Genomic DNA, 20,731 nt, shown 5'->3' on the forward strand with positions numbered 1-20,731 from the left:
AGGACCCACTGCCCTGCATGTTCACCTCCCTCAGCCCTGGTCCTCAGGACCCACTGCCCTGCATGTTCACCTCCCTCAGCCCTGGTCCTCAGGACCCACTGCCCTGCATGTTCACCTCCCTCAGCCCTGGTCCTCAGGACCCACTGCCCTGCATGTTCACCTCCCTCAGCCCTGGTCCTCAGGACCCACTGCCCTGCATGTTCACCTCCCTCAGCCCTGGTCCTCAGGACCCACTGCCCTGCATGTTCGAGGTGTTTCCCCGCTCCAGTAGAAGTTTGATAACGACTCATTCATCAGGTGTGTTGGAGCAGGGCAACATGAGGACCAGGGCTGAGGCAGGCTGGTTTATCATATTAACGTAGCAGCGTCATTTGTTGGGTGTTTTGAAACGTGTTAGAGCTTGACTCGGCTGTGCTGAGGCTCTGGTGGAATTCTCATCTGAAGGTTTTCTCACCTGATGTTGTGAGCTGTGTTGATATTTACATGACTAAAGAAGTTGAGTTGTGGGCTGAACCATGAAGCATGTCTCTGCCCCTGTCAGGTCTGGGCTGCAACAGGCTGGATCACATCTGATCAAGCTGGATGGAAGCTCTCATGACAGGACACAGTCTAGAGAAATAAATAGTTTATTGTTTTCTGCACGGTTAACAGCACTCCAATGACAGTTCCAAACCTTTATTGATGCGGCTGCAAAAACAAAGTGCTTGTAATGCATGTGCATTGAGAAAACACAAAGAATTAACCTGCACACCGTTCAGAAAAGAGAAATTAGTTCTTAAAAGAATATAATTTGGGGAGAATCTATTGTGTTGATGCTTTGCTGCTATACTGCAGGGGTGTAGGTTTCATCATACACGGGACACTTCCAGATACTTTTTGAAAACGGCAAATGTGTCCACCTCCACGTTTTACTAAGAAAATGACATTCAGCTGTCCCATCTGCATGTGATAACACACCTTCCTGTCCCATCTGCATGTGATAACACACCTTCCTGTCCCATCTGCATGTGACAACACACCTTCCTGTCCCATCTGCATGTGATAACACACCTTCCTGTCCCATCCGCATGTGATAACACACCTTCCTGTCCCATCTGCATGTGATAACACACCTTCTCCCCTGCTGCACTGTCCCATCTGCATGTGATAACACACCTTCTCTCCTGCTGCACTGTCCCATTTGCATGTGAAAACACACCTTCTCCCCTGCTAAACTGTCCCATCTGCATGTGATAACACACCTTCCTGTCCCATCTGCATGTGATAACACACCTTCTCCCCTGCTGCACTGTCCCATCTGCATGTGAAAACACACCTTCTCCCCTGCTGCACTGTCCCATCTGCATGTGATAACACACCTTCTCCCCTGCTGCACTGTCCCATCTGCATGTGATAGCACACCTTCTCCCCTGCTGCACTGTCCCATCTGCATGTGATAACACACCTTCTCCCCTGCTGCATGTGATAACACACCTTCTCCCCTGCTGCACTGTCCCATCTGCATGTGATAACACACCTTCTCCCCTGCTGCACTGTCCCATCTGCATGTGATAACACACCTTCTCCCCTGCTGCACTGTCACATCTGCATGTGATAACACACCTTCTCCCCTGCTGCACTGTCCCATCTGCATGTGAAAACACACCTTCTCCCCTGCTGCACTGTCCCATCTGCATGTGATAACACACCTTCTCCCCTGCTGCACTGTCCCATCTGCATGTGATAACACACCTTCCTGTCCCATCTGCATGTGATAACACACCTTCTCCCCTGCTAAACTGTCCCATCTGCATGTGATAACACACCTTCTCCCCTGCTGCACTGTCCCATCTGCATGTGAAAACACACCTTCTCCCCTGCTGCACTGTCCCATCTGCATGTGATAACACACTTTCCTGTCCCATCTGCATGTGATAACACACCTTCTCCCCTGCTAAACTGTCCCATCTGCATGTGATAACACACCTTCTCCCCTGCTGCACTGTCCCATCTGCATGTGAAAACACACCTTCTCCCCTGCTGCACTGTCCCATCTGCATGTGATAACACACCTTCCTGTCCCATCTGCATGTGATAACACACCTTCTCCCCTGCTAAACTGTCCCATCTGCATGTGATAACACACCTTCTCCCCTGCTGCACTGTCCCATCTGCATGTGAAAACACACCTTCTCCCCTGCTGCACTGTCCCATCTGCATGTGATAACACACCTTCTCCCCTGCTGCACTGTCCCATCTGCATGTGATAACACACCTTCTCCCCTGCTGCACTGTCCCATCTGCATGTGAAAACACACCTTCTCCCCTGCTGCACTGTCCCATCTGCATGTGATAACACACCTTCTCCCCTGCTGCACTGTCCCATCTGCATGTGAAAACACACCTTCTCCCCTGCTGCACTGTCCCATCTGCATGTGATAACACACCTTCTCCCCTGCTGCACTGTCCCATCTGCATGTGATAACACACCTTCTCCCCTGCTGCACTGTCCCATCTGCATGTGATAACACACCTTCTCCCCTGCTGCACTGTCACATCTGCATGTGATAACACACCTTCTCCCCTGCTGCACTGTCACATCTGCATGTGATAACACACCTTCTCCCCTGCTGCACTGGATTATGATGCAGATTTGGGCAGAGGATTATCTCCTAAACACATTCCCATGTGGAGTATGCTGTTTAGGTGTGACTAGGCCTCGTCCAGGGGTTACTTGACTGCATATCAGCTGCTGCTGTACTGCTGTTGTCCTCTAGAGGGCAGTATCATTCTAAAGTCTGCTTTGAGTGGTGAGTGCAGTATACTCTTACCACACTTACTACAGGCTACTACAGTAAATGTCTATGAGAATACGTCTGCAGGTTTGAAAATGTTTAAACTTTTAGGGTTTGAACCAACAACACAATACTATTCTGTTAAATTTCTTAGCACGTTTATGATTGACTGTTGGTTTATTTTGATTTGACTCTGAGTCAGAGGAACAGCAGTTGGTTCAGTACTTTAAATAACACATGATATGAAAATACAGACAGTTTAGGCTAAAATAGGAGAGGAACACAGCACAGTCAGGTGTGGTTCCCGGTCATAATGACTTGGGCTTGTTAAGGTTAAGATTTAGCCTCAAACACAAAGTTGGCCAGATCACAAACAAACACAAACGATAAAAGTAAGATGTATAAAGGAAGGTGTCTTAGTGTGTCGTCTGTAGAACGCTGTGGAGCTGAGCGTGGCTTACAGGGAACACTTAGACGCAGTCGGAAGAACTGCAGGGTTCCTGTTGCAGCAATAGATGACTTCCTGTCTTCCACCTCCGCCCCGGCTGCTGGACACTCGGGCACAGCAGAAACCCTCTTGCTCCAAACACACTCCCTCCCCTAGAACCACCCTGAAGAGAGAGGCAGCCGGGGGAAACTCAATCACCCAGAATTCTCAGCGTGGGGAATTGTAGTCCCAGAAGCAGGCTTGGGTTAAAAGCTGCTGATTCGGTATCCGTGGACGACCCCGCTGGCCTCTTTGGGCTCCTCGGGCGATCCCTGGGAGGAGTCCGTGGCGTCCTCGGGGTCGTTGTCGGCCCCGGCCTCCTCCATCAGAGGCTGCCCGCGGTTCTTCAGCTCTCGTTGGTACTTGGCCATGAGCAAGGCGTAGATGCAGCCGTAGGTGGCTGCTACCACCATCATCACACACACCACCCCACACACCACCCCCGCCACGATCTGAGTGGCTTCCGCACGCCGCACGCTGGCCGGCCGCTGACGCTGCCGGGAGCAGTCCTCTCCGCCTCCGGCCTGGTTGGCGACGTTGGCCCGGCCGAGGCAGGGGGGCCGGCTGCCCCGGGGGTCCAGGGGGCCGTAGACGGGGCCCTTGGCCGGGGGCTCCTGCTGGAGGCAGTAGTTGAACATCTCCACAGGAACGCTGCGGATGTCCCGCCCCTTCAGCTCCCTGGGGAGGCTGCACCTGACCTCGTCCACTTGGCCGTCTGGAACACAGAGACAAGGACCCCCTCCAAACCATCAGAAGGACTGGTATTACTGGTGTATTTACTAAGTACCTCACAGCCCCCCAAATACCTCATAACTCAGTAGAGAGAATGTGACCACACCTGCTATAGTTGCCCCCCAGCCCCCCCCCCCCCCCTATGTGCTGTAGTTGCCCCCCAGCTCACCCCTGTACAGCATCCACTCCATCCAGTGCTTGAAGTCCCTCAGCTTGCAGTCACACTCCCAGGGGTTCCCCTCCAGCTGGAGCTGCTGCAGGCTCTCCAGGGGCTCGAAGGAGGCCCTATCCAGGGCCCGCAGCCTGTTCCTGGCCAGTGACAGCCAGACCAGGCCCTGGAGCCCCTCCAGCAGGCTCCCAGGCAGGGCCAGTAGGCTGTTGTAGGACAGGTCCAGGCCTTTGAGCTGCAGCAGGCCCTGGAACAGCTCTGCGCTCAGCCCCCGTGGGGCCCCGCCCTCCTGAGGCTTCGTCAGGTTCCTGCGCTCCGCCGGCAGACGGAGGGGACCCAGGAAGTTCCCCGACAGGTTGAGCCACTGCAGGGAGCTCAGCCCTGAGAAGGCTCCGGGGAGGAGGCTGCTGAGCTGGTTGTTGGACAGATCCAGGACCTCCAGGAGGGGCAAGTTGCCCAAGTCCCCAGAGCCCAGTGAGGAGAGGTTGTTGTGAGGTAGTCGGAGGACGAGGGTGTCGGAGGGGAGGAGAGGCTGAAGGGGGGTGAGGTAGAGCAGGCCCAGCCCAGAGCAGTCGGTGATGTTTCCGGAGCAGGTGCAGAGGGAGGGACAGCTTCTGGCTGCGCCTGCTACCCTCAGCAAGACGAGCAAGATGCTGGGCAGGGCCACACACCCTGGGGGTGGGGGGGGGAGAGACTTATCAACTCAATATCGATAGTTTCTCAACTGTAAACCATTCACAAAATCCTCCCTCTGCCACGGCTGGAGAGCGAACAGAACGAACATTTCTGCTGTGTCATTCTCTGGATTGTGTGCTGATCATTTGGGCCCACTTACCCACTCTGCCCAGCTGGGCGTTCCGAGGACAGGCAGGAGGCCACATGCCTGGGATGTCTCTCTGGGGCCACCTAGACCGACCCTGGGGCCACCTAGACCGACCCTGGGGCCACCTAGACCGACCCTGGGGCCACCTAGACCGACCCTGGGGCCACCTAGACCCTGGCACCCACTGCCTCAGTGCTGCTGACCCTCCTTATGACGAGGGAGGGAGGGAGGGGGTGGGGGAGGGGGAGGGGGAGGGAGAGGGAGAGAGAGGAGGGAGGGGGGGGGGAGGGAGGGGGGGGGGAGGAAGAGGGGGAGGTGGAGGGAGGGGGAGGGGGAGGGGGAGGGAAAAGGGGGTGAGGGAGGTGAGAAATACAGAGAGAGGTTGAGTTTGTCATCAATGAGCCATGAAATGAGGCGTTGATTGGGGTAATGTGTGATGAAGATGTTTGGCAGAATTAATGATCCAGCTGAATCCTTTGCACTATACACATTAGTGTTGTTCTAGGATACCCATTCGGAAAATCTTGAATAGTTTTTTCATCCGACTTTTCAATTTTGCATTGGAGAACCAGTAGACGAGTTTCCAGTAACAGCATCTCTGAACTGTATGTAAGGCAGCAAGGGCTCCTTCTGTTCTCTCAGGCGGTCTGAGGCGGAGAGAAAGCAGCTTTATCAGGCTTGCGTCGGTGTCTGCTTTTAGAGAGCTGCTTTTAGAGAGCTGCTTCAAGGTCTCCCCTTTGTCATCTCTCCACAAAGAGCGGCAGTCAGCCTCTCTCGTGCGCCTCCTTTCAGACGCTGCTCTCACACTCCCCCGGCGGGCACAGAGCTGTTCCGCATGAGCCGGCACGTGGCGCCCAGCCTCCGGTGTGGAGGAACCCTCGTGGACACGGCTGTGTGGACACGGGTGTGTGGACACGGCTGTGTGGACACGGGTGTGTGGACACGGCTGTGTGGACACGGGTGTGTGGACACGGCTGTGTGGACACGGGTGTGTGGACACGGGTGTGTGTGCGTGGCGAGGCGTAGTCGGGTGGAACTGAGGATGACGGGTGTTGTGCGAGGCCTGTGACGGGTGTCTGCTGGTGGTGTCTCAAAGAAATGGGAGGGCGTGTACTGTACAGGAAGAGGCCCTAACACAGCGTCCCTCTCTCTCTCTCTCCCCCTCTCTCTCTCCCTCTCTCTCTCTCTCTCTCTCTATTTCTTGTCAATCTCAACAGTCTCTGTCTAATACAGCTAAGGAAAGGCCCAAAAAGATATCTTCAAAAAGCGGGGGGGGGATCAGATGATAAGTCAGCGACACGGTGATCTACACGGAGGAGTGGTTAGTCATCAATAAGTCAGTCGGTGTCAGCTGCCCCTGGTCCTAATCAGGAGACCTGAGACCTGAGGGTGTGGTCAGGTGTCTCTGCGGTTAGGATGACTCCTCTCAGGTGGCCTCTTGTATTTCCAGGTGTGTTTACACCTGATCGGAGTCAAACCTCTTGACCCACATCTCTCCCTGCTTGGAGAGGAGGGAGAGATGTACCGGGCAGCCAGACCAAGCCTCCCTCAGTCTGGAAAGCCTTTAAATAAAGGGAGGTCCACCTTTAAAGGGGAAAATCTCTGATACAAACGTGACTAAGCTAAAGGAGTCCATCCAACCTCGTTGTGTGATGAGAGACTGCTTTCCCCTGTGGAGCAGTTTAACCAGCCTGTAAGAGGACCAGTCAGGCCAGCTTAACCAGTGCCATGTGAACCAGTCAGGGCAGCTTGGAGATGATTGTGTCTGTAAACGGAAGCTATGGGCTGGTCTGTCGGTCTGTTTGCTGGTGTGTCAGTCTGTTTGCTGGTGTGTCGGTCTGTTTGCTGGTCTGTCAGTCTGTTTGCTGGTCTGTCAGTCTGTTTACTGGTCTGTCAGTCTGTTTGCTGGTGTGTCGGTCTGTTTGCTGGTCTGTCAGTCTGTTTGCTGGTCTGTCAGTCTGTTTACTGGTCTGTCAGTCTGTTTGCTGGTCTGTCAGTCTGTTTGCTGGTCTGTCAGTCTGTTTGCTGGTCTGTCAGTCTGTTTGCTGGTCTGTCAGTCTGTTTACTGGTCTGTCAGTCTGTTTGCTGGTCTGTCAGTCTGTTTGCTGGTCTCCGGTACTGAACTACTTCACCAGTGGCAAGAACCTCTACCCTTGCTGCACTTTTATCAATCTCCTCAATTCCATCATGTGCTGTAGTGTGACATTGCTTTGTGTCCAGGTAGACAGCATCAGATATGGACTCTCTGTGTCCTGACAACATGTAGGAGTCCACCAGGACACACACACTAACAGCACTCAGTCCACCAGGACACACACTAACAGCACTCAGTCCACCAGGACACACACTAACAGCACTCAGTCCACCAGGACACACACACTAACAGCACTCAGTCCACCAGGACACACACACTAACAGCACTCAGTCCACCAGGACACACACAGTAACAGCACTCAGTCCACCAGGACACACACACTAACAGCACTCAGTCCACCAGGACACACACTAACAGCACTCAGTCCACCAGGACACACACAGTAACAGCACTCAGTCCACCAGGACACACACACTAACAGCACTCAGTCCACCAGGACACACACAGTAACAGCACTCAGTCCACCAGGACACACACTAACAGCACTCAGTCCACCAGGACACACACACTAACAGCACTCAGTCCACCAGGACACACACACTAACAGCACTCAGTCCACCAGGACACACACTAACAGCACTCAGTCCACCAGGACACACACAGTAACAGCACTCAGTCCACCAGGACACACACAGTAACAGCACTCAGTCCACCAGGACACACACAGTAACAGCACACAGACCTCAACTGCTGGCTTTTCATCTCTTTTTGACTTATGTTTGGAGCACAAATAATCACACTGAAAATGACAGAAACGCATACTTACGCACAGTCTCACACACAAACACACACACAAAGATACTGTACACACATACTGTACACACACACACACACACAAAGATACTGTACACACACACTGCCCTAAGCTGAGGACTTTAAAAAAGGTTAGATTTAGAGTGAAGCTGTTGTAGCCTATGTCATTTTCTCTTTATACAGCTTTTAACAGAAAAAGCCTTTGGCCATTCTCCTTCCATTTATTCATCCACACACTCCCCCTCTCTCTCCTCTCTTATCTCTCTCCTCGTTCTCTCCACGCTCCCTCTCTCTCCTTCACTCTCTTTCTCTCTCGTTTACTCTCACTTCATCTCTCTTCTATCACTCAGCCTTTCATCTGGCTCTTCCTGTGTTCTGTGGCCTCCTGGTCAGAGAACACAAGCATCCCAAGCATCCTGGCTCGACCACGTAGGCATCTGTCAAACAGAAGCAACACAAGACTTTTTTGCGTGTGAAATCTGATTTCAACAGATTCTCAGGAGCCACTAATCTCTGACTCAATCCCGAGCATCTAAGTAAAGCTTGAACAGGAAGACGCTACAACAACAAGAGCTGGCATCAATAATTAAGTTTCCTCTCACTCAGAGCAGGGCAGGGCCGGCACCTGAAGTGTCCTCTCACTGAGAGCAGGGCAGGGCTGACACCTGAAGTGTCCTCTCACTGAGAGCAGGGCAGGGCCGGCACCTGAAGTGTCCTCTCACTGAGAGCAGGGCAGGGCTGACACCTGAAGTGTCCTCTCACTGAGAGCAGGGCAGGGCCGGCACCTGAAGTGTCCTCTCACTGAGAGCAGGACAGGGCCGGCACCTGAAGTGTCCTCTCACTGAGAGCAGGGCAGGGCTGACACCTGAAGTGTCCTCTCTCTCAGAGCAGGGCAGGGCTGGCTGGACCAGCACCTGTGTAGACACAAACTGGTCGTTACAGATTCCCCTTCAGTGCAGTCCTGGGCTTCCCTGCGTGATCTCACCAGCAGGTCTGTTAGAGAGGATCACCTGCAAGTGCCCCCTCAGTCCACCACACACCCACAGACTGGCATGTTAAGAATGTGCAGCAACATCCTCTGTCTGAGATGACAACCAGTAGCTCAATCCTCAGTGAGTTGGATGATAGGTGCAGATGTTGTGGGTGCAGATGTTGTGGGTGCAGATGTTGTGGGTGCAGAGTTCCACCACCATTACATATTACTGTATCTGGATCCCAAATACTGAGCCTTACTTTAAATTATAGGTATGTGTCTGGCAATTCTTTTCTTTCTCACATGGATACTTTCTATCTGCAGTCTTTTTACCGTGCATAGCCTACAAGCGACTGGCACTGTACCTCAGTGTCCCAAAGCATATGGATTAACTCTGTCTGTACCCAGAGGGAGACAGTAACGGTCAATAGTTGCTCTCCCTGATTATAGTGGTGTCAACAAGGATCTTGCCTGTGAAATTCACGATCCCAGAGAGCGGGCAAACAGAAAGATTGATCTGACATGTGTATGTAGACAGGAGGGAACAACACTCTTTACACAGATACTTCCACATCAGCTGCAGAAGTGTGTAAACATTGCACACACACACCTAAACACCTTCACACACATGCACATACCGTATCCAACACTCACCATCTGCTTCCAGAAGTGTGGAGGGAGTTGTGATCGCGGGAGAAAGAGTTCTCCGCTCTTGCCCTTCCTCACAAGATGACAGAAGATCCTCCTGGTTCCTCCTGGTCCCTCCTGGTTCCTCCTGGTTCCTCCTGGTCCCTCCTGGTTCCTCCTGGTCCCTCCTGGTTCCTCCTGGTTCCTCCTGATCAGTGCTGTGTCCTGCCTGCAGACCTCAGTGTGCCGGGGCTGTGAAGGGCAGCGTTCCTGCTGAAGTAACACATTCTCTGGCTCCTGCTCTGTCCGTAGCTGACCTGTCTCTGAGCAGAGCTCCTCACCTCAGTCCTCTTTCCTCGGGGTCGTCCAGGCGGTCCGACTGCTCGTCTGTGCCGGCGCTCTGTCGCTCTGGGGGGGAGGCTGTGTGTGTGTGTGTAAGAGAGAGTGTGTGTTTGCAGGATAGAGTTAACACTTTGTAGTTTGAGCAGGACGGCACATGTCTTCTGAGATCCTGGGTGAGCAGCGTATGGTACCGTAAATGTGAGTGCTCTGTGTGTGTGTGTGTCTGAGTGCACTAAGCTGAGGTTGATAAAAATAGCAACATTGGAGTGTGTTGCAGCTGTGCGAGCTCTCACAGAATGAGAGGTTCTGAGTGTGTGTGAGTAAGAGGGAGGGAGGGAGGGAGGGAGGGAGGGAGGGAGGGAGGGAGGGAAGGAGGGAGGGAGGGAGGGAGGGAGGGAGGGAGGGAGGGAGGGAGGGAGGGAGGGAGGGAGGGAGGGAGGGAGGGAGGGAGGGAGGGGCATAGCCCAGTGTTACATAGAGGAGGCTGATGCAAAGCTTGAACACTGAGAATCATTCTGCCCCAAAATAATGGAATGAAGGTCATTTGTGTGTGTGTTTGTTGTTGTGTGTGTGCATGGTTGAGTCTTGTCATTACTGTGAACAGTTAGTGTGTGTGTGTGTGTGTGTGTGTGTGTGTGTGTGTGTGTGTGTGTGTGTGTGTGAGGACCCACTGCAGCTGAAACAGTCAAATCACCTGCAGACTGGCTGCAGAGACCCTGTGACATCACCATCATTACGGGGCTCACATGCTGCCCTTGACTCATGCTGCTGTGTCATTGGTCGCTCTGTCATGCTGGGCGGGGCCTGTGTGGGGTGGATGAGCCTGCCGGTTGGCTCTCGTCCAAATCCGAAGTCATCAGAAAGTAATTTGAAGGTGTCAACGTGTTGCTGTAACCCTGTTGAACTGGTTAAACATCTTCAGGGTAAACATCGCCCACCCGCGCCATCCTAGAGCTAGCTTTAGGTGGTGTAGCAGGTGGTGTAGCAGGGTGAAGCGGTGTTTGTGAAGGTGGTGGTCGCGTTGTCAGTCAGTCAGAAGACACAAGTACGAAACACAGTAAATGAAAATCGGGAGGAAGTCACAGTGACGAGCGATGCATGCTGCGGTGCTGCACGGTCCTGTCAGGGCACGAGAACTGTAGTGGTGTCTGGGTGGAGGAGGGCACAGTCTGGGTGGAGGGAGCCTGCAGTCTGGGTGAAGGAGGGCACAGTCTGAGTGGAGGAGGGCACAGTCTGGGTGGAGGAGGGCACAGTCTGGGTGGAGGAGGGCACAGTCTGGGTGGAGGAGCGCACAGTCTGGGTGGAGGAGGGCACAGTCTGGGTGGAGGAGGGCACAGTCTGGGTGGAGGAGCGCACAGTCTGGGTGGAGGAGGGCACAGTCTGGGTGGAGGAGGGCACAGTCTGGGTGGAGGAGGGCACAGTCTGGGTGGAGGAGGGCCACAGTCTGGGTGGAGGAGGGCACAGTCTGGGTGGAGGAGGGCACAGTCTGGGTGGAGGAGCCTGCAGTCTGGGTGGAGGAGCCTGCAGTCTGGGTGGAGGAGGGCACAGTAGAGGATGTGCCTATCTAGAGGCACTGTGGATGATGTGTGGTTGTGTAGGTGTATCTGTGGATGTGTGGTTGTGTAGGTGTGGGTGTGAATGAATGTGTTTGAATGAGAATATTTGCTTTCTTTTCGTCACGGCTGTGCCAGTAGTAGCAAGCCCTCTCCATCACCTCCCTGCAGCCCTGCAGACACCTCCTGGTAGAGACAGCCTTGTTACTGTCCTGCTGTCGCCAGCAGGTCCTCCCTGAACGCCAGCGTGTGTTTACACAAGCCCCCCCCCCCCAGACAGCGCTCCCCTGTATCACACGCTCTCTGTGTTTGCTCAGGGGGTATTAGCATGCAGCCAGTAGGAGACACAAGGGGCTCAGCACCCAACAGCCGAGGTGAACCAAAGGCCTGATCGATCTCCTGTCCTGCTGTAGTTTCTTCAGTCCTCTCAGGACTGTAGCAGGCGCTCCCAGACAAGGTCAAATCAGGAAGTGGTTGTTGCTCGGTGGGTCTCACCTGGGGCCGTTTGTGTTTGTGTTTGTAGCCGTCGGGGTGCAGATGTCCTTGGACATGCTGGAGAGGAGACTCTGGGCCATCGCTAAACAGGTGAGGGATGACTATGAGGGTGTGCTTACACACGCACACACACTCACACACACACACAGACATCCAGTCACGCACACACAGCACACAGACCGGCAGAAACACCAAATGGCTTTTGACATGCTTGGCCAACTTCCACCTACCTCCCTCCACCCTGATGATCGATGACACCATTGTCGCAGAGCTACATTGAAATAAATGGCAGGATATCTATGTGAATGTACTGTACTGTGCACAAACATTTGAATGATCTGGAATAGCTGTTTTTCATATCTATAGGTGGGCAACATTTATAAAGCTGTAAATGCTAAATACTCAAATACATGTCCCATCATTGGCCCCTAAAGGACATGAACTGTTACAGACTTTTTAACTGTAGACATTTTAACTGAAAGTTAATTGTCTCTCTCCTGTTTTACCTCCTTCTCTCACCCACAGCCTGATGGCACTGATGTAAGTAGCCAGCACCATTTGCTTTCCATCCACATGAGTTGTTGTCTGTAGATAATGGAGAGGTGTTGATGTGTTGAGTTTTGTCCTGGTCATGTGATGGGAGACTGTCGTTCCTGTAGGACTTCATCCAAAGCCGTCATGATTAATCTGACTGTGGGACACGACCTAAAGACTGACCCTGACCCCTCTGACATCATTCCCAAATCTCTGTCTCTTTTTATTTAATTCTTGTCTTTCTGTCTCTCATCCATCTCTTTCTCTCTTTCTCTTTGTCTCTCTCTCTCTCACTTTGTCTCTCTCTCTCTCTCTCTCTCTCTCTCTCTCTCTCTCTCTCTCTCTCTCTCTCTTTGTCTCTCTCTCTCTATATCTCTCTCTCTCTATGTCTCTCTCTCCAGTGCAGTGATATTGAAGGGATCTGCCCCCTCAGCTGTGAGAGTATTGTAAGTACTGATCCTAAACATGCATTCACTTAATGAATAATTATATCCTTGTGGTAAATTGTAATTAAACGGAGCTCTGAATAGCCTGACCCACTGTGTACTTGTTGGATTAGAGGGTCAGCCATGGGGAGGGGCTCCAAGCTGCAGTCAGGGTCACACCATGCTGTTTACTTCAGACTCTTTCACTTTTCACCGAACAGTAGGAGTCCACAGCTCGCCCCTGGTCTCCCTGTCTTAACATACACACTATGTTCTGAAATAGCACATTTCAATGAATGGTTATGTAATTTAGTAAAAAATACATTCTAGTGTCATGTACTGTACCCTGTATTCTAGTGTCATGTACTGTACCCTGTATTCTAGTGTGATGTACTAACGTTTCCCACTTTGCACTTGTAGGACCTTAACTGTTACCTGGTCGACAACAACGGCTTCATCGTGGTGTCTAAGGAGCGGGCAGAGGTGAGGACACCTGTCTGAGCCACACAGGCCACCGTACATCCTCACTGCTATCTAAACACCCTGTCAGCAACAAGCAGCTAACCATGGCTAACTGTTTTACGCTTATCTAACCACCATAATAGTGAAATATCCCATCTTATGAGATTGTATTGCACATCCCCCACAGTAACTCTGATTGTTGTGAGATTTGGACGTGATGTCATGTAAAGATGATCCATTGTTCTGGATGATGAGTAAGCTGTAGATGTAGTACTGTACTGGACTGTAGTTTCTGTTTAGCCTTTGCACCTCAGCACTGTTTTTGACATATGGTACATGTCTGAGCAAGAGAGACACAGAGAGAGACACACAGAGAGAGAGAGAGATAGAGGGAGAGAGACAGAGAGAGAGAGAGAGAGAGAGAAAGAGAGAGAGAGAGGGGGGGGGGACAGACAGACAGACAGACAGACAGACAGACAGACAGACAGAGAGATAGACAGACAGACAGACAGACAGACAGACAGACAGACAGACAGACAGACAGACAGACAGACAGACAGACAGACAGACAGAGAGAGAGATAGACAGACAGACAGACAGACAGACAGACAGACAGACAGACAGACAGACAGAGAGACAGACAGACAGACAGACAGACAGAGAGATAGACAGACAGACAGAGAGACAGACAGACAGACAGACAGACAGAGAGAAAAAGAGCATTGTATGACATGGTTGCTGGCATCTCATAAGATGGTACATAAACAACATCTGGAGCACTCATAGGATTTGAGGACACTTCTGTCCTAATCCTTGTCAGGCGCATTAAGGCAGAGGCTCAGCGCTAACGGCTAATGGCTACCTCCCTCGGCCAGCTTCCCATCATGCTCTGTGGTAGGGGGGTGGGCAGGCATGACACGCATGGAGGGTGGGGAGTCCATTTGTTTAACGTCAAAACATGAAGATGGCACTGAAACGGTAAAGAACAAGGATTCCACAGTTAAACAGTCGGGGTGTTTGTACCCCCCAGTACCACAGCACAGCCCTCCACCCCCCAGATTACCACAGCACAGCCCTCCACACACCAGATTAGGGTGGACTACTAACCCCAGAGAGAGATTAGCGTGTTGGCTCATTAACTGCCAGACACTAACATCATCTGTGACTGGAGAGGAGAGAAGGGGGTTGAGCCCATCCCATACTGCCCAGGGTGACCTGCCCTCTGCCCCCCCTCCCCCGCTGCCCAGGTTGTCGTCCTGCCAGACAGCTGGCCCACCGCTGCCCTGCCAGGATTGGCATGTATGCTCTGCGTCCCTGACCCGTTTAGCTGGACGTGGGGCTCCTGGGATTACAATACAGAGCTGGGTTCAGCCCGGCCCGCAGAATGAGGGTTATGAAGTGGTTTGAAGAAGAGTGAGAACTTGCATGTCGGAAAGCACACATGCAAGTGAAACACACACATTGGTTTGTTTTACTATCCTAGTGAGGACAGAGAATTCACTCCAATTCAGTAGCATGTTAAGCTCCTAAACCCCCCTAAAAACACCACTTGAAGTTGTTGGGCCCAAGAATATGTTCTCACAATGTCATTTTTTGTTTTTGTTTACTATCCTGTGGGGAATTCTGGTCGCTCCAAGGGTAGTTAAACGAGACCACACACACCTCAACACTACATACAGTACATCCTGCAGGTGTGGACAGTACACCCTGCAGGTGTGGACAGTACATCCTGCAGGTCTTGTTGATCCTATGAGCTGTAGTTCACCTGAATGATCCCTCCAGCACTACCATCAGAGCCAGCCTCATTCACTAACATGAGACACGAGCAGCCCAGGGAGGCACACATTTACTAAACCAGCTCACTTATTCAATATGTTGATGTCTTACTAAGCAGATATTTATGATGAAGTGCTACTGCCAGCGTTGTGCTGAGGGTTGGACTAAAGTTGTGTGGGAACAGGGAGAAGATCCCTCTTTCAGGGGAGAGGGATTGGGCCGAACATTGCAGAGCACGGTAAACATTTAATCACTGGAAAAATAGAGGGAGTGCTGACTTTAAGAAATGGGTCACAGACCCAAGTCCTGTAGACCGTAGTGAAGCACAATGAGAGACTAACGATGGCTTCTAGGCTGCAGGAACGTGTGTTGTGACAAGGCTTTCCGTCGTTCTGCTTGTGCTGCATGACCACAGGTCTTCGTCACCTTCAGTCCAGAACGTAGCAAAGCAGTGTTTTCGCTCTCAGAAATGCTGTGTTGTTTCTATGCCACTGCGTTTTCCTGCCAGGTAAATAGAGCATCAAGTTCCATTCAGAGCCAAGGCTTGTGGGAGCTGACACTCACAAACACTGCATCTCTTACAAAGCCACAGGGACATTCCCTTCCTCTCTGAGATTGAAATAAAGTGTTAGTCGCAGTTACAGAGAACAGGGTAGAGAGGAGAGGGGAACTTGTGAATGCGGACAATATTGCTGAAATCAAGTAGGCTGAATAATTCACACAGTACAGTGATGTGTTCACTGTTTAGACGAGACAGGCAGAGGCCGATGTTACGAGTAAATCTGTGGTGTTGAATTCCCTGTAACACAACATCCACTCAGGTTCATGTGTTTGAAGAGGCTAACGTCAACACAGGGCACAGGAGCAGTAAGGCTAAACACATGTACAGCTGAAAGAAAAGAGAACTAGTTGAGTCGGTTTGGTTACTTTGGAGTCTAAACAATCGTTCTTCATGTTAGTAATGTAAACATGGTTGCTAGCACACATTGTATGTAATGGTTTCATGTGTATTGTCTAAGAAATGCACACGCCTGGCACTAGGACTCTTTGTGGAGTTGCTATTCAACTCGAGTTGTTGAATTGAGGTTCTCTACAGTGCATGAATTCCTATTGGATGTACAATGCATTGGATCATTGTAAAATATGTATTTTTACATGTTCTGGTTCTCTCACAGAGTATACAGAACCGGGAAAATAAAGTATATTTGTCTGTTGTCTGTCGGTCGTCCTTGGCAGGTGGGGAGGTTCTTCGGTGAAGTGGATGGGTCTGTGATGGCTTCTCTGATCAAGTCTGGCATGTACAAGAAGTACGTGAGGCTACATATAGCTGCATGTTCTGAATAAATCATGACGTGATGCTATCGGAGGTTTGGGAAGATGGAGTGGTTCTAAACCTCTGGAGTTTGTGTTTCTCCTCCAGAGTTTCGCTGTTTGATTATCAGGGCATGTGCAGAAGCAGCCACCATCACGCCAGCAGCGCTCGCCCATTACTCAGCGTAAGTATCAAACACACATCAGACACGATGGATGGACAGACAGTCTATCGTGTCTGTCTGTTTATTGTGTCTGTCTTTAGTAGTGTCTGTAGTATCTATAATAGACAGTATCATCCATCTACAATATACATGATCAGAACCGGTGATTTGACACGTATGGTTTTCGGTTGCTAGTTCCTTTTCGTTCCACCAGTTCAGTTGGTCGTCCTTGAATCCATTGTTCCTGATCCTCTGCTTGTTATTATTCCTCCTAATGTTCCACAGCCATTCTACGGCCTTGCAGCGATCCTGAGGTGGCTTTTCTCTAACATGTTGATGTAAGCACCACCTTTTGTCTCACTTGTCACCTGTACAATAGGCCTGTACTTGTTATTGTCATCTCGTCAGCGTCTTTTGACAGTGTCATTTTCCCGTACTCCTCTAACAGGTTTGTTCTGGACTTCAACTTCTGTGGGCTGTGGCACTCTGATTACTTTGTCGAAGGTGAGACGTTCTGTTGGTGCTTTGAGAGCCTGTGAGAACACCAGGGTTTAGACCAGAACACCAGGGTTTAGACCAGAACACCAGGGTTTAGACCAGAACACCAGGGTTTAGACCAGGCTCTGACACATGCCTCATCTGGGAAGGTCCACAAACAAGATGGGGTGTGTGTGTGTGTGTGTGTGTGTGTGTGTGTGTGTGTGTGTGTGTGTGTGGACAGTGTGAAAGATCCTAACCCCACTCTGACCCACCCCATGATGCTCTCTGTGTGGTCGTCTCTGTCATTCACAGTTCACTGTCTCTCATATCATCTCTCATATCAATGGTCATTTCAATCTCACGGTGTTTTGGCTTTGTGCTGATTTCATATGCCATGTTCATCCACTTCTCTGCGATCCATCATCCGTCCTGCCCTGCTCATTCCTCCACCCCTCCTTCTCCGTGACCCTGCCACACAGCCAAGGCTGGCTACCACACAAGTGAGTGACGCTGGGGCCTCTTGAATAGCGTGTGCCGTAGACACAGTGAGTGTTAGGGCGTACTCTGTGGTTGTAATCACATTTAAAAAACACTCATCATCATAGTTTGTTGAGTGTGTGTGTGAGTGAAATGCAAGTTTTGGAGCTTGCGCTGTGATGTATTTGGTTTGTTTCTCAGGCCACAAGCAGAAGAAGGTGGATGCCTTGCAGCCCTGTGACACAGCATACCCTGGCTTTATGTATGACTACTCCATCCGAGAGACCAACAGCCTCATCAAATGTGGACGCTGTCAGAAGTAAGAACTTTAATACAGACACACACATACACACACAAACACACACAAACACATACACACACACGCAGTTCTTACATACTAGTTGCCGTGTTGACACCTCTTTATAAGTAAAGTCCATGTTCCTGGATGGTCCTCAGTGTGTTGTGTTCCAGGATGTGTCTGGACCTCAGTGTGTTGTGTTCCAGGATGTGTCTGGACCTGACTGTGTTGTGTTCCAGGATGTGTCTGGACCTGAGTGTGTTGTGTTCCAGGATGTGTCTGGTCCTGACTGTGTTGTGTTCCAGGATGTGTCTGGTCCTGAGTGTGTTGTGTTGCAGGATGTGTCTGGACCTGAGTGTGTTGTGTTGCAGGATGTGTCTGGACCTGAGTGTGTTGTGTTCGAGGATGTGTCTGGACCTGAGTGTGTTGTGTTCCAGGATGTGTCTGGTCCTGAGTGTGTTGTGTTCCAGGATGTGTCTGGTCCTGAGTGTGTTGTGTTCCAGGATGTGTCTGGACCTGAGTGTGTTGTGTTCCAGGATGTGTCTGGTCCTGAGTGTGTTGTGTTCCAGGATGTGTCTGGTCCTGAGTGTGTTGTGTTGCAGGATGTGTCTGGACCTGAGTGTGTTGTGTTCCAGGATGTGTCTGGACCTGAGTGTGTTGTGTTCCAGGATGTGTCTGGTCCTGAGTGTGTTGTGTTCCAGGATGTGTCTGGTCCTGAGTGTGTTGTGTTCCAGGATGTGTCTGGTCCTGAGTGTGTTGTGTTCCAGGATGTGTCTGGTCCTGAGTGTGTTGTGTTCCAGGATGTGTCTGGTCCTGAGTGTGTTGTGTTCCAGGATGTGTCTGGACCTGAGTGTGTTGTGTTGCAGGATGTGTCTGGACCTGAGTGTGTTGTGTTCCAGGATGTGTCTGGTCCTGAGTGTGTTGTGTTCCAGGATGTGTCTGGACCTGAGTGTTGTGTTCCAGGATGTGTCTGGTCCTGAGTGTGTTGTGTTCCAGGATGTGTCTGGTCCTGAGTGTGTTGTGTTCCAGGATGTGTCTGGTCCTGAGTGTGTTGTGTTCCAGGATGTGTCTGGTCCTGAGTGTGTTGTGTTCCAGGATGTGTCTGGTCCTGAGTGTGTTGTGTTCCAGGATGTGTCTGGTCCTGAGTGTGTTGTGTTCCAGGATGTGTCTGGTCCTGAGTGTGTTGTGTTCCAGGATGTGTCTGGTCCTGAGTGTGTTGTGTTCCAGGATGTGTCTGGTCCTGAGTGTGTTGTGTTCCAGGATGTGTCTGGTCCTGAGTGTGTTGTGTTCCAGGATGTGTCTGGTCCTGAGTGTGTTGTGTTCCAGGATGTGTCTGGTACTGAGTGTGTTGTGTTGCAGGATGTGTCTGGACCTGAGTGTGTTGTGTTCCAGGATGTGTCTGGACCTGAGTGTGTTGTGTTGCAGGATGTGTCTGGACCTGAGTGTGTTGTGTTCCAGGATGTGTCTGGTCCTGAGTGTGTTGTGTTCCAGGATGTGTCTGGTACTGAGTGTGTTGTGTTGCAGGATGTGTCTGGACCTGAGTGTGTTGTGTTCCAGGATGTGTCTGGACCTGAGTGTGTTGTGTTGCAGGATGTGTCTGGACCTGAGTGTGTTGTGTTCCAGGATGTGTCTGGTCCTGAGTGTGTTGTGTTCCAGGATGTGTCTGGACCTGAGTGTTGTGTTCCAGGATGTGTCTGGTCCTGAGTGTGTTGTGTTCCAGGATGTGTCTGGTCCTGAGTGTGTTGTGTTCCAGGATGTGTCTGGTCCTGAGTGTGTTGTGTTCCAGGATGTGTCTGGTCCTGAGTGTGTTGTGTTCCAGGATGTGTCTGGTCCTGAGTGTGTTGTGTTCCAGGATGTGTCTGGTCCTGAGTGTGTTGTGTTCCAGGATGTGTCTGGTCCTGAGTGTGTTGTGTTCCAGGATGTGTCTGGTCCTGAGTGTGTTGTGTTCCAGGATGTGTCTGGTCCTGAGTGTGTTGTGTTCCAGGATGTGTCTGGACCTGAGTGTGTTGTGTTGCAGGATGTGTCTGGACCTGAGTGTGTTGTGTTCCAGGATGTGTCTGGTCCTGAGTGTGTTGTGTTCCAGGATGTGTCTGGACCTGAGTGTTGTGTTCCAGGATGTGTCTGGTCCTGAGTGTGTTGTGTTCCAGGATGTGTCTGGTCCTGAGTGTGTTGTGTTCCAGGATGTGTCTGGTCCTGAGTGTGTTGTGTTCCAGGATGTGTCTGGTCCTGAGTGTGTTGTGTTCCAGGATGTGTCTGGTCCTGAGTGTGTTGTGTTCCAGGATGTGTCTGGTCCTGAGTGTGTTGTGTTCCAGGATGTGTCTGGTCCTGAGTGTGTTGTGTTCCAGGATGTGTCTGGACCTGAGTGTGTTGTGTTCCAGGATGTGTCTGGTCCTGAGTGTGTTGTGTTCCAGGATGTGTCTGGTCCTGAGTGTGTTGTGTTCCAGGATGTGTCTGGACCTGAGTGTGTTGTGTTCCAGGATGTGTCTGGTCCTGAGTGTGTTGTGTTCCAGGATGTGTCTGGTCCTGAGTGTGTTGTGTTCCAGGATGTGTCTGGACCTGAGTGTGTTGTGTTCCAGGATGTGTCTGGTCCTGAGTGTGTTGTGTTCCAGGATGTGTCTGGTCCTGAGTGTGTTGTGTTCCAGGATGTGTCTGGTCCTGAGTGTGTTGTGTTCCAGGATGTGTCTGGACCTGAGTGTGTTGTGTTCCAGGATGTGTCTGGTCCTGAGTGTGTTGTGTTCCAGGATGTGTCTGGTCCTGAGTGTGTTGTGTTCCAGGATGTGTCTGGACCTGAGTGTGTTGTGTTCCAGGATGTGTCTGGTCCTGAGTGTGTTGTGTTCCAGGATGTGTCTGGTCCTGAGTGTGTTGTGTTCCAGGATGTGTCTGGTCCTGAGTGTGTTGTGTTCCAGGATGTGTCTGGACCT

At 51.3% G+C, this 20,731-nt stretch overlaps 2 protein-coding genes and 1 long non-coding RNA gene across 5 annotated transcripts in view; 1 reads left to right on the forward strand and 2 right to left on the reverse strand.

The window, feature by feature from the left end:
• The window catches only part of cacna2d4b (calcium channel, voltage-dependent, alpha 2/delta subunit 4b), a 43,757-nt gene that overhangs the window by 21,472 nt on the left and 1,554 nt on the right, over positions 1-20,731 (forward strand). The window contains exons 27-36 of the mRNA XM_047034267.1: positions 11,912-11,973; positions 12,409-12,423; positions 12,819-12,863; positions 13,263-13,325; positions 16,317-16,387; positions 16,501-16,576; positions 16,841-16,893; positions 17,004-17,059; positions 17,515-17,535; positions 17,714-17,831. Of these exons, the coding sequence (XP_046890223.1) occupies positions 11,912-11,973; positions 12,409-12,423; positions 12,819-12,863; positions 13,263-13,325; positions 16,317-16,387; positions 16,501-16,576; positions 16,841-16,893; positions 17,004-17,059; positions 17,515-17,535; positions 17,714-17,831 (580 nt within the window). The remainder of the gene's footprint in view (positions 1-11,911; positions 11,974-12,408; positions 12,424-12,818; positions 12,864-13,262; positions 13,326-16,316; positions 16,388-16,500; positions 16,577-16,840; positions 16,894-17,003; positions 17,060-17,514; positions 17,536-17,713; positions 17,832-20,731) is intronic.
• LOC124476863 lies at positions 611-1,478 on the reverse strand. The gene is made up of 2 exons (XR_006957064.1): positions 1,445-1,478; positions 611-1,155 (listed from the first exon to the last, which is right to left on the reverse strand). It is a non-coding gene; the product is annotated as an uncharacterized LOC124476863 (long non-coding RNA).
• On the reverse strand, positions 2,587-10,130 carry LOC124476861 (leucine-rich repeat and transmembrane domain-containing protein 2-like). 3 transcript variants are annotated; one of them, XM_047034270.1, is made up of 5 exons: positions 9,835-10,130; positions 9,521-9,745; positions 4,998-5,192; positions 4,163-4,834; positions 2,587-3,976 (listed from the first exon to the last, which is right to left on the reverse strand). In XM_047034270.1, the coding sequence occupies exons 3-5, from the start codon at positions 5,041-5,043 to the stop codon at positions 3,468-3,470; spliced, it is 1,227 nt and encodes a 408-aa protein (XP_046890226.1). In that variant the 5' UTR covers positions 5,044-5,192; positions 9,521-9,745; positions 9,835-10,130; the 3' UTR covers positions 2,587-3,467. The 3 variants fall into 3 exon arrangements, with proteins under 3 accessions (XP_046890226.1, XP_046890225.1, XP_046890224.1); XM_047034269.1 differs by having other exon boundaries at positions 9,521-9,763; XM_047034268.1 differs by having other exon boundaries at positions 9,521-10,130.

Source organism: Hypomesus transpacificus, chromosome 14 (assembly GCF_021917145.1).
Source record: "Hypomesus transpacificus isolate Combined female chromosome 14, fHypTra1, whole genome shotgun sequence".
NCBI lineage: Eukaryota > Metazoa > Chordata > Actinopteri > Osmeriformes > Osmeridae > Hypomesus > Hypomesus transpacificus.

What these genes read in the sequence shown, in the direction of transcription:
- LOC124476861 (XM_047034270.1), bottom strand. Translation starts at nt 5,043, where the DNA reads ATGTGGCCTCCTGCCTGTCCTCGGAACGCCCAGCTGGGCAGAGTGG. An exon ending in CGCCCAGCTGGGCAGAGTGG is followed by an intron (nt 4,835 to 4,997) that starts GTAAGTGGGCCC and finishes CCCCACCCCCAG; the next exon opens with GGTGTGTGGCCCTGCCCAGC. An exon ending in GGAGTGGATGCTGTACAGGG is followed by an intron (nt 3,977 to 4,162) that starts GTGAGCTGGGGG and finishes TCTGTGTTCCAG; the next exon opens with ACGGCCAAGTGGACGAGGTC.